The 17112-nt window shown below is 42.1% G+C and overlaps 1 protein-coding gene across 1 annotated transcript in view; it reads right to left on the minus strand.

Moving 5' to 3' along the window:
• The window catches only part of Hel89B (histone acetyltransferase 1), a 161048-nt gene that overhangs the window by 84418 nt on the left and 59518 nt on the right, over positions 1-17112 (minus strand). The window contains exons 12-15 of the mRNA XM_080271725.1: positions 15508-15664; positions 7929-8190; positions 1880-1979; positions 1106-1254 (exon numbers count right to left, since the gene is read on the minus strand). Of these exons, the coding sequence (XP_080127851.1) occupies positions 1106-1254; positions 1880-1979; positions 7929-8190; positions 15508-15664 (668 nt within the window). The remainder of the gene's footprint in view (positions 1-1105; positions 1255-1879; positions 1980-7928; positions 8191-15507; positions 15665-17112) is intronic.

Here is a 17112-nt window from a genome sequence, read left to right on the forward strand (position 1 = left end):
CTAGGAGAAGAACAATGGCCGTCTACAACAGCGGCTATAGAACGACCAGAAGGGAAGCTAGAGATGAAGGCACAGATAGAAGGACAGAAACCGTAAGAGGGCAGTTTGGAAATTAAAGATTTATGCCAGACTCGATCGAAAGCCTTAGAGGTGTCAAGTGCAATGGCAAAGCTTTCGCCAAAGTCCCGAAAGGAGGATGACCAGGAGTCTGAAAGGTAGGTGAGAAGATCGTCGGTGGAGCGTCCCTGACGGAAACCATACTGACTATCAGAAAGAAGGTTGTGATAGGAAAGATGCTTTAAAATTTTTCTATTAAGAACAGACTCGAAAACTTTTGAGATACAGGATGTTAAAGCAATTGGACGATAGTTAGAGGGTTGGGAATGGTCACCCTTCTTTGGGACTGGCTGAATGAGAGCAAACTTCCAGCAAGAAGGAAAGTACAAGTTGACAGACAAAGGCAAAAGAGTTTGCCTAGGCAGGGTGTAAGCACAGAAGCACAGTTCTTGAGAACAACAGGAGGGACTCCATCAGGCCCATATTCCTTATTAGTATTGAGGCCTGTGACAGCACAAAATACATCAGCTGAAGAAATTTTAATGTCAGCCATGAAGAAGTCAGAGGGGGGAAGTGATGGAGGAACAGCACCGGAATCGTCTAAGGTGGAATTGGAGGAGAAAGTCTGAGCAAAGAGATCTGCTTTATCAGTAGAAGAAATAGCTACAGAGCCATTAGAGTAGAAAAGAGGAGGGAAGGATGATGAGGTAAAGTTGTTAGAAAGGTACCAGCTTTATAGTGAAAAATCTGTTAAATGAAAATGTGCTAACTGAAGAATAACCACACTTCCCAAGCTCAAAGTGGCTTCTCACATTTCACTAACACTTCTTCCTTAGGAATTCATTCAGCACATTTCAATTCAATATCCTCTCCTATATTACTGATGCAAACAATGTCAATACTAAAGCAATATAATAAAATAAAGAACATTAAGGTGCATTAAAACAAAATACATTGCTCAGAAAGAGGTGCAACAAATCATCCTAAGTCACCAAGAACATGGACTACAGTGTGAAGGAATAGCAAGTAACATATGCCTATGACTTACGTTGTGGCCAGGCTGATCTGGTCGGTGGAGGTTTGTGACACACTGCTCTGGATGGCCTTGCGTCTTTCCTCTAGAGTGTTGTGCACCTTGGGTCTTAACCGCCCTCCAGAAAACAGCGTCAAAGCTACGTGTCCACTAAGGTTTTGAATCTGAATATAGAATATTCATCCTTAACCTCACTTAAACATTAGTGCACCTATTATTCAATAACAATATAGGTCATTAACTTCTGTACCAATAAAAATAAATAAATAAAAATCATATTCATCCATCCATCATCTAAACCTGTGTTGCCCCATGAGGAGTGTGGAAGCCCAGGGCTAGGCATGTTGGTCCTGATATTTAAGAATGACCAGCCTCACTCATCCCTGAGTGGCATTACATGAGCAATAAACCCCAACCACCCCTTGGATATGAACCGACACAGGCTCAATACAGTTAGAGTGCCTTAACTGCCCACTAAACCACCAGGCACCAAAGTTTGGTTATATGGCTACCATCCAACGTGGCAAATGGTTTCCTGGTTTACAGGGAACCAATTGGCTTGTCACTCAGTGTAAAGTTACCCATAAACAAAAGGGAGGGGAAAAAATGAAAGAAAGAATGACATAAGTGGAAGAAAAGAAAGAAGGAAGGAAGAGAGGAAAGGGCAGCCACCCGAAAGCAGCAATACATCGAGTAAGTGGATGGTGAGTGTCCCCAATTTACCTGATAAAAAAAAAAGTTCTAACTTGTTCCAATTTACCTGGTAAAAAAAAAAAAAAAAGTTCTAACCTGTTCTAAAGTCAATACTGGAGCTGATGTGAACGTATCATCAAGAGGAAGCTTGTAGTGCCGCAACATTGCCATGAAGTCACGTGTCTCTTGCTGCAGTCTGAAGAACAAGGTACAAAAATATACTGTATAACACTAGCAGAGGTACCCGGCATTGCATGGGCCAAAAAGGTGAACATTCTAATCCTACCTGTTCTAGTTCAATCTTTCTTTCTACTCCAGAAAGACCATGTACCTCTTATGCTTCTGAAGAGAGATTATATGAGGTCCAGGAACTTTCTATTTCAGCTTTTGCAGACTAATGCACAGTATTTGTGTGCACTTGTTTACTATTAATGGTGACCTCAAATGACCTCCGACACATGACCTCCAATGACCTTGGAGGTCAACCTCACATAGCCTATGTCCAAACTGGAAGTCATGCGAGTCTCTATGCCAAAAACTGGGCTACTGGGTCCAGTTGTGAGCATGTATTACTGGTGACCTCAAAATTAATGACCTCCAACAGGTGGCCTCAAATGACCTCGGAGGTCAACCTCACATAGCCTATGTCCGAACTGGACGTCATGTGAGTCTCCATGCCAAAAACTGAGCTGTTGGGTCCAGTCATTCGAGCATGTATTACCGATACCTCAAATGACCTCAAACAAGAGACCTCAAATGACCTCGGAGGTAAACCTCACATAGCCTATGTCCGAACTGGAGGTCATGTAAGTCTCCTTGCCAAAAATTGGGCTGCAGGGGTACTCGGCACTGTCCAAGCCATAAAGGCAAACACTCTACTGGTGACCTCCAATGACCCAGATCTGAATTTTGACCTGCCTAAAACTATCCTTGGGTCACTCTGATTCAGAATATACAGTATATGGGTCTAGGGGTCTCTAGCCCTTGTTTGGGCATGACTGAAGGACAAAAAAACAATGTGGCTCTTTTATACACAGAGAAGACTGTTACTCAAAAATAATTCCTGGTTAACTTCATAACTGCAATCTGTATCATAATTACTAATGTGTTTGGCCACTGCAACTGATATTGCAGCACTTTGTGCACTGTTCTCGCTGAACATAATCATTTTCGTTTTTGAAGGCTCCAATATGCTTCCATGCATCGGCCTTGGTCACCTAATGGCAGCCTCCCTGTTCAGTCCCTTAGCCATGAGGTCACACTTAATGACCTCGTCCCACGTCTTTCTCGGTCCATCCCTCGCAACCCCACCCCCAATATTAACACTTCTCACCTTCTGCACCCAATTATCATCCCCCATCCTCTCCACATGCCCAAACCATCTCAAGCTACTTCTCATCACAAAACCAATACACTCCAGTCCCATCCTACCTCTCAACTCTTCCATCGTACACCCAGACCCCCAAGGCCTTGAATGCAAGGATGCACCACACATCCACCTAATCAGTGCCATTTCTGTACATTTGAGCCTGCAAATATTCTCTTCCTTTACTGCTCAGGTCTCACTACCATACAGCATCACACTCCTAACACATGCTGCATACAACGACCCCTTAGCATGTAGGGAGAGTCCTCGCAATGTCAGGAGAGGCAACAGCTCCCTGAACTTCTTCCCACAACTTCTCACCCTAGCCACAGAGCTAGCTCCAGCCCCACTTCCAGCACATAACATGTCTCCTAAATAAGAAAACTCTTCCACACACTCAAGAGATTCACCAGCAAGTTCAATCTTTTCATGCCTGATAATCTCCACCTGCTCTCCCTGACACGCCACACACGTAAAATCATCATTATCTCGCAGTTTACCTCTAATACCACTACATCTCTTGTGCACCCATTTATCAAAAACACTGCACCCCTGGGGGTAGGGGTGTTTTTCAAGAATACTCCCCCAGTATCCCTGCTTGTCGTAAAAGGCAACTAAAAGGGTTGGTGGAGGGTTAGTGCCCCTCCCCAGAAAACAACTAACTAAAAATACAAACAATAAGCCTCGGACCATAAGATGATGACCAAGGACCGGACAAAGGACATGGTAATCGGAAAGTGGAATGTAAGGGGAGCGAATGATGAGGTGAAAGAGAGAGAGATTGTCTAGGTGCCTGAGGGTGCGAAAGTTGATGTATGCGGAATAACTGAAACGAAATGGTGAGGTGAGAGTGTGAGAGAATGGGAGTATGGATGGGGTATATGTGCAAGAGTAGGTGAGAATGAGATGGCGAAAGAAGGAGTATGTATAGTTGTGAGTAAAAGATGGAACAAGAGCATAAGAGAATATGGATCAGTTGGGTCAAGGACTGTGTGGGTAAGATTGAAAGTTAGAATACAAATGTGGGCGATTGTGTGTGTGTATGTGCCAACGCAAGATCGTGCAAGCAGAGTGAGAGAAGAGTTCTGGACAAATGTGGAAGTGTGCATGGAAAAAGTTTGGAAGGAATGAGACAGTGTTTTTCATCGGTGATATGAATGGTAAAGTAGGGAACGTGAAGGTGGATGGAATAGTTGGTGAGTGGGGTGTGCCTGCTGAGATAGATGAGAATGGCAGTGCGTTAGTGGACATTTGTGCTGGTAGGGGGTTGGTGATAGCCAATACCCTCTTCAGGGACAAAATGATCCACAGGTATACATGGCGAGTGATGAAAAGGGTGGGTGGTGAACTGAATGAAAGGAAGGCAATGACTGATTATGTGTGTGTGGATGAAAGGATGCGAAAATGTGTAATGGATGCAAGAGCTTATAGAGGTTGGGGGAGTGGACTTTCTGACCACTACTTGGTGGTGGCCAGAATCAAGGTCCAATTAGGATGGAGAAATAGAAGAGGGGAAGGATGGGAAGAAGGAGTATTTGTAAGGAGAGTGGAAAGGTTACAAGAGGATGGGAAAAACGCAGAGTATAAGAGAGAAGTGGAGGAACAATTGGGCAAATATGAATTGGAGCAGATGGGGGATGTGGAAGGTGTGTGCAGGATATTTACAGAAGAAAAATGTGCAGCATGTGATGTGGTGTGTGGGATGAAGAGAAGACGGAGGGGTGTGCAAGGAACAGCGTGGTGGAATGAAGAGGTGAGACAGGCTGTGGCACAAAAGAAGAAAGCATACAATGAATGGATGAGAAATAAGGGCATGGAAGAAGTTGAGAGGCGGAAGAAAGAGTTATAGGTAGAAAGAATGAGAGAGGTGAAAAGATTAGTAAGAAAGAGTACGAAGAGAGCGGATGAGGAATTTGGAAGGAACTTGAGTGTAAACTGGAGGGACTGTAAACTGGAGGGACTGTAAGAAAATGTTCTGGAAAGAGGTGAAAAGAGTAAGACAGGGTGGAAGTGAAGTTAGCAGGGGAGTGAAAGATAAAAATGGTAGATTACTAGTGGAGAAGGGAGAAAAAGTGAGCAGATGGAGAGAACACTTTAAGGAACTGTTGAACATAGAGGATGGAAGTAATGTGAGTATAAGTGGCTGGGGAATGGCTGGGAGAAGGAGGGAGGTGAGAAGACAGGAAGAAATCAGTAGGATAGAAGTTGTGGAAGCAATGAAGAAAGTTAAATTGGGGAAAGCCCCAGGAATTGATGGAGTGTGTGGTGAAATGCTGACATATGGGATGTGGAATGGATGTGGAAAATGTGCAGATTGGCCTGGGAGGAAGGTAGAGTCCCAGAGGATTGGAAGTCAGGTATAATTATTCCCTTGTACGAAGGAAAAGGGGAAAAAGAAGTATGTGGTAATCATAGGGGCATTTGTCTTCTTAGTATAATAGGAAAAGTGTATGGTAGGATACTTATTGACAGAGTTAGAGAAAGAACAGAGAAATTAGTTGGAGAAGAACAAGGAGGCTTTAGGAAGGGAAAAGGTTGTGTAGATCAGATATTCATTCTTAGATCTTTAGTGGAAAAGTTTCTAGAGAAGGGAAAGAAGTTGAATGCGGCTTTCATGGATTTGAAGAAAGCATGTGACAGGGTGGATAGACAAGGATTGTGGAAAGTATTAAGAATATATGGAGTAGATGGGAATTTGTTGAATGCTGTGAAGAGTATGTATGATGGTGCGAAGGCTGCAGTGCGTGTGGACGGTGAACTGAGTGAATTTTTCTCTTTGAAGGTTGGGTTAAAATAGGGATGTGTCATGTCTCCATGGTTGTTCAATCTGTACATGGATGGGGTAATAAAAGAGGTACAAGGTAGGGTAGTGGATGTTGGAGTGGCCATGGTGAGAGAGGGTAGTGTTTGGAAACTCCCTGTACTGTTGTTTGCAGGTGATACTGTGTTGTTGAGTGAAGATGAAGGAGAACTGCAAGGTTTGGGAGAGTGTGTAAGAAACGGAATCTAAAGGTGAATGTAGGGAAGAGTAAAGTGATGGTCTTTGAGAGAGGTGAAGTCAGTGAATGTACAGCGAGGCTGGATGATGAGGAATTGGAAAATGTGAGTACGTTTAAGTACTTGGGTAGTTTGATGAGTAAGGATGGAGGTTTGGAGGGTGAAGTGCTAGAAAGGGTACAGCAGGGAAGAAAGGTTGCTGATTCCTTGAAAGCAGTGATAAGAAGTAGGGAAGTGAGTATGGAAGTGAAAAAGTTACTACATGACAGTATTGTGATACCAACTCTAACGTATGGAAGTGAAGCTTGGACGTTGCTGGAGGGACACAAGTCAAGAGTGAAAGCAGTGGAAATGAGTTATTTAAGAGGAGCCTATGGAGTCACATGGAGAGACAGGCTGACAAATGAGGATATAAAGAAGCGTTGTGGTGTGGATGTGGATGTGATAGGAAGCGTTAGGAGGAATACACTGAGGTGGGTTGGCCATGTGGAGAGGATGGAGGGTGAAGGACTGACGAAGAGTGTGTATGTGAGTGAGGTGGAGGGGGGAAGAGGGAGGGGGAGGCCGAGGATGAGATGGAGGGATGGGGTGGAGAGGTATATGAGAGAGGGGTGTGTGAGTTGGGAGTGGTGCAGTGAAATGGCGGGGGACAGGGCAACGTGGAGGCAATTTGTTTCTGGTCACCCCGAACGGGATTGAGGCGTCTGGCAATAGGTAGATAGATAGACTGCACAAGACAGAATTACTTCCCATGCCCTTGTGGCAAACTGCACGTGGCCACTCTCACTCGTCTTTAACAGTACCACCACCAACAGTAGACATCATCACTTTTGTTTTATCTGCATTTACCCTTAAGCCCTTGTGCCCCATACCATCTCTCCACTCCCTAAATCTTTCCTCCACCTCCCTTTCATTCTCTGTAATCAACACCAAATCATCAGCATACAACATCTCTCACAGGAGTCCGTTTCTGAAGTCAAGTGAGAGGGCCTCAAGTGCCATGACAAACAACATGAGACTCAAAACTGACCCCTGATGCTCACCAACATTCACGGAAAACTCATCACTAAAATTTCCATTCACTCTTACCTGGGTGCGAGCACCCACATACATGGCCTCCAACCCATGCTTTCTCATACCCCAATTCACCACCTCTCTAGGGACTCTGTCAAAGGCCTTTTCCAAATCAACAAAAGAAAAATACAGATAATATTGTCTGAAAAAAAACTGTAATGATCAATGTGACTAGGCAACAATCTTAACCATTCCTTCTAATAATCTACATGAAGTCTATTGATCAAAGTGTAGAAGACTGTGTTTTTGGACAATATGATCCTTTACAAAAAATAAGTATGACTAGCGTGATGACTGAAGCAGTGTACATGAAATGTGATTCAAGATGGAAGAAGGCAAGGAGGTCAAGCAGACAGCTAAATGTCAAGTGCAAGAAACAGTAATATGGAGGAAGAGACACAAGAAAATCAAAAAAGGACTGAACCAAATGCATGGAGTGTATAATGATACTCACATGGAAAAAGTGACAAAGATAAAATGATGAGTGAATAGTGTAGGTGCTAGGGAAGAGCCAAAAATGATGAATGAGTAGCTGTGTGCTCAATTTCAACTTAGCACTCTGATTAATTCTTTTACTTCTGTGTTTACACTTCATTATTTTAGATCCTACCCATCCCATCAAGGATTAAAAGTTGAAAACTGAGTTAGGATATTATGTAATATCACTGTCATATTTCAAAGGTACAAAAACATATCATAAGGCCCTACCTGGTAAAAGAGTGTGCAATTTCATCATAGTATACAATTTCTGTGAGGCAGGCATGTAGTGCAGCTTCTAAGATAGGATGACACTGCTGCAAGGGACTGGTGAGGGCCCACTCCCGCAAGACTGCCCCAGCTCCAAGGCGCTGGATGGCTGAGCGGCAGCCAAGATGAGCCACCAACAATCGTACATAACACACTACTGCACTCTCCTCAGGGGGATACTTAACCCCGGGCATTGGTTGAATTACATACTGGGACAGACCACCTGAAAGAAAACTACACATTGGTTTATATACTCATGGGTTTGCTATTGTCAGGTTTGGTTAGTCATGATTTCACGAACCATCTAATAATGCACTTGTATAAAGTGTATACAACTGAAAGAAGCAGATTCTGAAGTCTGATGATGCTTTGGGGCAGTGCAAAGGGGTTATAGACGATCATCTAGTAAAATCATGTCTGTTATGGGGGGGGGGGAATTCATGGATTTTTACCATTTGCAGGGAGCTTAAAAATGTATCCCTGTGAGAATGGAGGGCCAATGGTACTTATTTAAAAAAAAAAAAAAAAAAAAAAAATCTTTAGGGAATACCTGTACAATACCAGACCACTGGAATCAAAACTCCTGTACTGAAAAAAGAAAGGAAATACCAGATACAAGAACACTGCCAACACAAAAACTGACTGGTTCAGCTTTCAACAGTGGCGAATTAGTCCCTATGTAAATGCTATGACTGCATATTTCAATGGCACATGTAAATTCTCTCTCTCACTCACTCATTCACTCACTCTCACTCTCTCTCTCTCATACACACACACACACACGATTCAGAGGTGATGACACACCAGCAAGATTAGATTTACTGCTAACCAAGGAACCTAATATAACTGAATCTTTGAAATATCTTTGTCCTATAGGAAAAAGTGATCTTGTGGTCACAGAGTTCCAGATGATAATAGGGAATGTGGTGCCAAGAGATGAGCTTTATAGGCAGGGAAGATACAACTTTGGGAAAGCAAACTTTACAAGATTCCCCTCAAATACCTCCTTTCATGATTCACACCAGATACGTACAAGCCGTATTACAGAATCTATCAGCAGACAAAGCCACTGGTCCAGATGAAATTCCTTCAATAGTACTTAAAAATTGCTCCTCAGTGTTGGCTCCTGTATTAGCAAAATATTTCCGCTTATGCATCCGTACCTCAATTTTTCCAGCCCCTTGGAAAGTAGCAAATATCCATCCTGTTCCTAAAAAGGGGGCAACTTCTGATCCATCAAACGACAGACCAATTGCAATAACTTCCGTTCTCGGTAAAGTTTTTGAGACACTAATTAACAAACACACAGTCATGCATCTAGAAATCAATAAATTGATCAATGATCGGCAGCATGGATTTAGACAGGAACGTTCAACTGTAGATATTCTTTGCCTTCTTACCCATCAGATTAACAAAACGATAGACCAACATGGTGAAACACACACAGTAGCACCTGATATTTCAAAAGCATTTGACAGAGTATGGCACCAGGCCTTATTGTCTAAGATGTCACACTATGGCCTTGCATCACTGGTTCCTCTAATTTCTTCTTACCTTCATAGTAGAAAAATATGGGTCATGGTAGATGGAATTTATTCTCAGTTTCATTCCACAACTGTTGGCGTACCTCAGGGATCAGTTTTGGCGCCAACCCTCTTTCTCATTCATATAAATGACTTCCTATCTGTCACGCACAACCCAATAAACTCTTATGCTGATGACCCGACCCTTCATAGTTCTTTCACATTTAGTACCTCCTTTACACAGTTTAATATATTCTATCTATCTATCTAGAGCCTGACGCCCTAATCCCGCAAAGGGTGGCCGCAGACAAAACACCTCCAAGTTGCTCTGTCACCCACCATTTGACTACCCTTCCCCCAACTCACCCCCCCCTCCCTCATATACCTCTCAACTCCATCCCTCCACCTCATCCTCGGTCTACCCCTCCCTCCACCTCACCCACATACACCCTCTTAGTCAGTCTCTCATTCTCCATTCTCTCCACATGTCCAAACCACCTTAGTGTATTTCTCCTAATCTTCTCAACCACATCCACATCCACCCCACAACGTTCCTTCACTTCTTCATTCGTCAACCTGTCCCTCCATGTCACTCCACATGCTCCTCTCAAGTAACTCATTTCCACTGCTCTCACTCTTGACTTGTTCCCCTCTTGCAAGGTCCATGCCTCGCTTCCATACGTCAGGGTAGAGATCACAATACTATCATGCAGTGACTTCTTAACTTCCATACTCACCTCCCTATTTCTCATCACTGCTTTCAGTGTACCAACGACCTTCCTTCCCTGCTGTACCCTTTCACGCACTTCATCTCCCAAAGTTCCATACTCATCACACTACCTAAGTACAGTACTTGAATGCACTCACATTCTCCATATCCTCACCATCCAACCTCACTGCACACTCTGTGACTTCATTCCTCTCAAACACCATAACTTTACTTTTGTTTAAATTAACTTTCAGATTCCTCCTCCTACACACTGTCCCAAATTCATTCACCAAACCTTGCAACTCCCATTCATCTTCACTCAACAATACTGTATCATCAGCAAACAGCAACACCGGAAGCTTCCAAATCTCACCCTCATTCATTAGGGCCAACCCCACATCCACTGCCCTACCTTGCACCTCCTTTACAACAGCCATGGAGACATCACACAACCCTGTTTCAGTCCCACATTGAGATCAAAGAACTCACTCAGCTCACCATCCACTCGCACCGTAGCCCTAGCTCCCTCATACATACTCTTCACAGCACTCAACAATTTCCCCTCCACTCCATATATTCTTAATACCTTCCACATCTATTCTGTCATAAGCTTTCTCCAAGTCCATGAAGGCAGCATACACTTTCTTTCCCTTCTCTAGATACTTCTCCACTAAACATCTTAGAACAAATATCTGATCTACACACCCTTTTCCCTTCCTAAATCCCCCTTGTTCTTCTCCAACTAGCTCCTCTGTCATATGCCTAACCCTATCAATGAGTATTCTACTATACATTTTACCAATCACACTAAGAAGGCAAATACCCCTATGGTTACCACATACTTCTCTCTCCCCTTTTCCTTTGTATAAAGGAACAATTATACCTGATTTCCAGTCCTCTGGAACCCTTCCCTCTTCCCAAGCCAATCTATACAACTTCCATATCCACTCCACAACAATCTCACCCCCATACCTAAGCATTTCACCACACACTCCATCAATTCCTGGGGCCTTTCCCAACTTAATCTTCTTCATCGCTTCCACTACTTCTGCCCTACTGATCTCTTCCTCCCTCCTCTCATCTCTTCTTCTCCCAGCCATTCCTCAACCACTTATACTCACACTGCTCTCATTCTCTACATTCAACAAATTCCCAAATAAACATAGCAATTTCTCTGAACCAGGACCTTTCCAAAATTAATCAATGGGAACAAAAAAATCTGGTCTCATTTAATGCTCAGAAAACTAAATACATTAATTTCTCCAATAGAAAAAATCCCTCAGACTCTCACATAATTTTAAATTATGTCAGTATTCCCATATCCACTACAATTGATATCCTAGGTGTTACTCTAAACCCCAATCTAAGCTGGACAGCTTATGTTAAATCCCTTGCTAAAAATGCTTCTAAAAAACTAAGACTTATGTACAGAGTTCATGAGTTCTTCACTGATGAGCAGATGGCCACAATATACAAAAATCATGTGAGTTCTCATATCGAATACTGTTCACCACAGTGGAGTGGATGTGGAGCGGTTGCATTGAGGCAGTTGGACAAAATTCAAAATAAAGCTATTAGATTAATCAATAATCCTGCCAGAACGCAGGATCTTCCTCCGTTATCAGTACCCAGAGATGTTTCTTCTTTAGCACTATTTTATCAATATTTTTATCGTAAGTGCTCTAACGAACTGGCTTCAACTGTGCCTCCCCTTCACATTTTCTCCTGAAATACTTGGGCAGCTGGGAACGCCCATGAACTCACACTCTCTCCCCCACAATGCAGAACCTCTGCTTATCAAAATTCATTTATCCCCAGAAGTACTACTCTGTGGAATTCACTTCCTGGGAGTTGCTTCCCACATACATTTAATCCTCTCGATTTTAAATCCAATTGTTATAAGTATTTTATGAATGGAGGATGCCTTTAGGCAAATGGACTTTTTTTTTTTCCATTGTTTTTCCTTCCTCTATTCATTAAAAAAAAAAAAAAAAAAAAATGCAGACTGGAGAAAATTCAGAGAAACAAGAGAGATACAGAGGAAGTGGGATATATTTCTAGACCTCTATAATTTGGGAGTGGAAAAAAATGTGCCAAGAGTACGTGGGAAAGAAAACAGGAAAAAGAAGTGGTTTCATAGGTGTATGATAGCAAAAAAGAAGAGGAACATGGCGTGGAACAACTGGAGAAAGAGAGGTTATAACAGAACAAAGGAAGAATATAAAAGAACTAGAAATGAATATGCAAGAATATGTAGAGAGGAAGAAAGGAACTTTGAAAAGGTATAATTGACAAATGTAAGGAAGAACCCAAATTGTTTTACAGATTTGTCAATGGCAAATTGAAACAAAAGGAAGGAATCACCAAACTGTAAGTAGAATGAGAGGTCTATAAAGATGTGGCAATGCAAGCTGAAATAATGAACAAATGATTCCTATCGGGGGGCAGTAAAGAAAAGGATTTTGTGGAGGGGGAGGGAGTGACCAGAAATATAGTGATAAAAGATATAAAAGTGGAAGTGCAGGAAGTGTATAAATTACTGGAAACTCAAGACATAAGGAAAGCCCCAGGACTGGACGGAATCTCTAATTGGGTAATGAAGGAATGCAGAGAACAACTGGCAGATAAGATTCACAGTTTAACTGAGTGTCCTCTGGAAGAGGGGAAAGTGCCTTGGGAATGGAAGAGGGCAAATGCGGTACCAATTTACAAGGGAGGAAACAAGGAAGAACCCCTGAATTACAGACCAGTGTCCCTGACCAGCATGGTCGAAAGACTGTGCGAGAGAATTCAAAAAGCTAGATGGGTAAAATATCTGGAAGAGATGAACATTTTGGCTGAAAGTCAGTTCGGATTCAGAAGTGGAAGGTCATGCGTTTCTAACTTGTTGAGCTTTTACTCAAGAGCGATTGACATGCTACATGAGAGAAACGGCTGAGTGGATTGTGTGTATTTAGATTTGGAGAAGGCCTTTGACAAGGTACCCCATAAGCGACTATTGTGGAAATTGGAACATATAGAAGAACTGCAGGGAAACCTCCAGGAGTGGATGAGAGATTTTTTGAGAGATAGACATATGAGGACAGTAATAAAGAACAGGATGTCTGGATGGAGGGAAGTAACAAGTGGAGTCCCACAGAGCTCGGTGTTAGCGCCAGTAATGTTCCTGATTTATGTAAATGATAAGGTAGATGGAATGAACAGTTATGCAAGTCTGTCTGCTGATGATGCAAAGATCTTGAGGAAGGTAGAAGTTGAGGAAGATTGTAAAATGCTGCAGGAGCATCTGGATAGGATACATGATTGAAGCCGGATGTGGGAAATGAAATTCAGTGAAAAAAAAATGTAAAATATTGGAAATGGGTAAAAGTATCAAGAGGCTATCACTGAATTATTTGATGGGTAATGAAACAATCACAAAAGTGAGAGAAGAAAAAGATTTGGGAGTCCTGGTCCAGGATAGTTTGTCACCTGAAAAGCATATTAACAAGACAGTTAGAGAGTCATACAAACTCTTGTCCAACATAAGAGTAGCATATCATTACATGATGAGATGATGAAAAAATTGATAGCGGCCATGATGTGCCCCAGGTTAGAATAGGCTGCAGTAGTGTGGTCCCCACACAAACAGAAAGATATAAACAAGACTGAGAGAATACAAAGAACAGCAACCACGATGGTCCCCTGCCTGGCAGATCTGTCGCACAGAGAGAGGCTGGAAAGGCTGGATTTGCCTTCCTTAGAGGAAAGGAGAGAGAGGGACAACATGATTACAGTGTTCAGGGCCATGATGGGAGTAGGTAAAACTGACAGAGAAGATCAGTTTGTATAGAATACGAGAGTAACAAGACGACACAGAATGAAACTGAAGAAGCCAAGCTGCTTGAAGGATATCAAAAATTATAGTTTTCCTTATAGATGCATAGACCTGTGGAACTGCCTGGACAAAGAGATCGTCCAGTCTAAAAACTTAAACTAGTTCAAAGCAAAATCTGACTTACTGAGAAACAGAGACGGGACCCCATGAGCATAGCTCATTTCCTGTATATCACAACTAGGTAAACACACACACACACACACACACACACACACACACAAAAAGCATTTGTGGGAAGAAAACCTGTGCACAAAGGTACAATGACACACATGCCTCAGATATGAATGGTGGGAGAAGAGATAGATGGACGGGTAGGACAAGAGGAAGAAGAAGGAAGGACAGGAAAAGATAAAGAAAGGCAGGACAGGAGGAAGAAAATGGAACAGTAGGAGAAAAGGCAAACAGAAGGACAGGACATGAGACAGAAAAAGGAAGAACAGAACAAGAGGTCATAAAGTTTTATAACTGTAGAACAATCTGAATATTCTATTACGAATTCTTGAGCTCAGCTTTAACTACTCAGCAGTGTTAATGCTAATACCAGAACTGTATAAGCAATTATGCAAAAGATCTCATGAAATTAGGAAGTGAGGAAGATGTTCAATGAAATAAAATAAATATATTTTATTATCCTCATCACCACCTAATCCTGTGTTGCCCCATGAGGAGTGTAGGAGCCTGGGGCTATGAAAGTTGGTTCTGATTGTTAACATGAGAATGACCAGCCTCACTCATCCCTGAGTGGCAATACATGAGCAATAAACCCCAACCACTCCTTGGATATGGAAACCTGCACAGGCTCAATCCAATTAGAGCGCTGCAATTACCCACTAAACCACCAAGTGCCATAATTTGGTTATATGGTTGCCACCCCACTTGGTAAATGGTTACCTGGTGTACAGGAAATCATTTGGCTTGTCACTCTGTGTATAGTCACCTATAGGCAGAAGGACGAGGAATGAATGAAGGAAAAAAAAGACATGACGGAATGAAGAATCACCCGTAGGCATAAGGATGAGGAAAGAATGATGGAAAGACAGAGGAGGACAGAAGAAAAGAAGGAAGGAAGAGAGGAAAGGGCAGTCATCCAAGAGAAGCACTACAGTGAGTGAGTGGATGGCGAGTGCCTGCACCAACCACTATATAATATATTCTTACATTCTGTAATTTGAAATAAAAAGCACTTCCGATTATGGTACACCTAACTGAAAGACAGTTTACAGCAAATATGCATTACTATTCAAGGACTTTCTAGGTAGCAAGAAAGCCATCAACATTGCACTGCATACAATTATTCATTAAAGTTCAGTGAGCATAACAGAGAAAACTACAAGCACAGATCTTTCAAGTAATTACTACACGCAAAAATTCTCTTTAACACTGAAACACCAAGCATTATACCAAAAACAGGTATGGCAAGTAATGGCTTACCAAGCAATTTAGCTGCTGCACATCTGGCCCTTACCACCAACCGAGACTTCTCGTTAATATCACTCGCTTGGTCACACCCACCAAGGTAGTACTTTATCTCTCCTTGCTCAATTGGGTCAATCAATGCACCAGTACGAACCTTTCTTCCTTCCCCTGACTGTTAACAAAACATCATATAATTAATTCTACAGTAGAGTCATTCTTCACTCTTTCACAAAAATTGATTTAACTACAGTTCTACTTCAGAAATGTCCAAATTAGTATTTTTTTTTTTTTCTGTAAGGTCAAACTCACATATATGGATATTTAAACACAATACTTTAATATGACAAACCTGTGTCTTTACAAATGTTTTCAAATCAGACACAACAATATGGATATTATTCTACATACTTTCATACCATTATCTGGTGAGCTCTGATGCTCTTGTGGTCTTCTTGGTAAACAGTTCCACACCTATTCAATGGTTCTAGGTTTCACAACACCTGGTTATATCTAAATAAAGTGTACTAGTGAAAAGAATAACTGATCTTGCGCAGGCTTATATAATGAATGAATAGATGTATGGTCAATTACACTGGGATTTCTGTTGGTAGTACTCCCACTTTTACACTTCCTTACTCCTATTTCTTGACCTTAATCACAATCAAGGTCCAAATGAAATGGAGAAACAGAAGAAGGGATGAACAGGAGGAAGTACTTCATACAAGGAGTGTGGAAAGATTACAAAAGGATGGAAAAAAGGAAGAATATAAGAGGAAGTGGAGGAGCGACTGGGTAAATATGGATTGTGGAAAGTGTGTGTAAGATAATCACAGAAGAAATCTGTGCAGCATGTGAGGTGGTGTGTGGGGTGAAGAGAGGACGAAAGGGGGTCCAGGGAATAGCATTGTGGAATGAAGAGGCGAGAAAAGCTGTGGCACAAAGGAAGAAAGTATATAGTAAGTGGATGAAAAACAGGGGCGTGGAAGAAGCTGAGAGATGTAAGAAAGAGTTACATGTAAAGGGGAAGAGAGAGGTGAAAAGATTAGTAAGAGAGAGTAAGAAGAGAGTGGATGAGGAATTTGGAACAAACTTGAGTGTAAAGTGGAGGGAATGTAAAGACTATGTTCTGGAAAGAGGTCAAGAGAGTTAGACAGGGTGTCAAAGAAGTTAGTTGGGGAATGAAAGATAAAAATGGTAGATTACTAGTGAAGAAGGGAAAAACGTGAGCAGATGGAGAGAAAACTTTAAGAAATTGTTGAACATAGAGAATGAAAGTAACGCGAGTATAAGTGGCAGGGGAATAGCTGCGAGATGGAGGGATGTGAGAAGAGAGGAAGAAATCAGTAGGATGGAAGTTGTGGAAGCAATGAAGAAAGTTAAAATGGGGAAAGCCCCAGGAATTGATGAAGTGTGCGGTGAAATGCTGAAGCATGAGGGAGAGATATTACTAGAATGGATGTGGAAGATGTGCAGATTGGCCTGGGAGGAAGGTAGAGTCCCAGAGGATTGGAAGTCAGGTATAATTACTCCCTTGTACAAAGGGAAAGGAGAAAAGGAAGTATATGGTAATCATAGGGGCATTTGTTTTCTTAGTGAAACGGTTAAAATATATGGTAGGAT

The sequence above is a fragment of the Coenobita brevimanus genome, chromosome 47 (assembly GCF_032717465.1).
Source record: "Coenobita brevimanus isolate Jiangsu-jjx chromosome 47, ASM3271746v2, whole genome shotgun sequence".
Classification (NCBI taxonomy): Eukaryota; Metazoa; Arthropoda; class Malacostraca; order Decapoda; family Coenobitidae; genus Coenobita; species Coenobita brevimanus.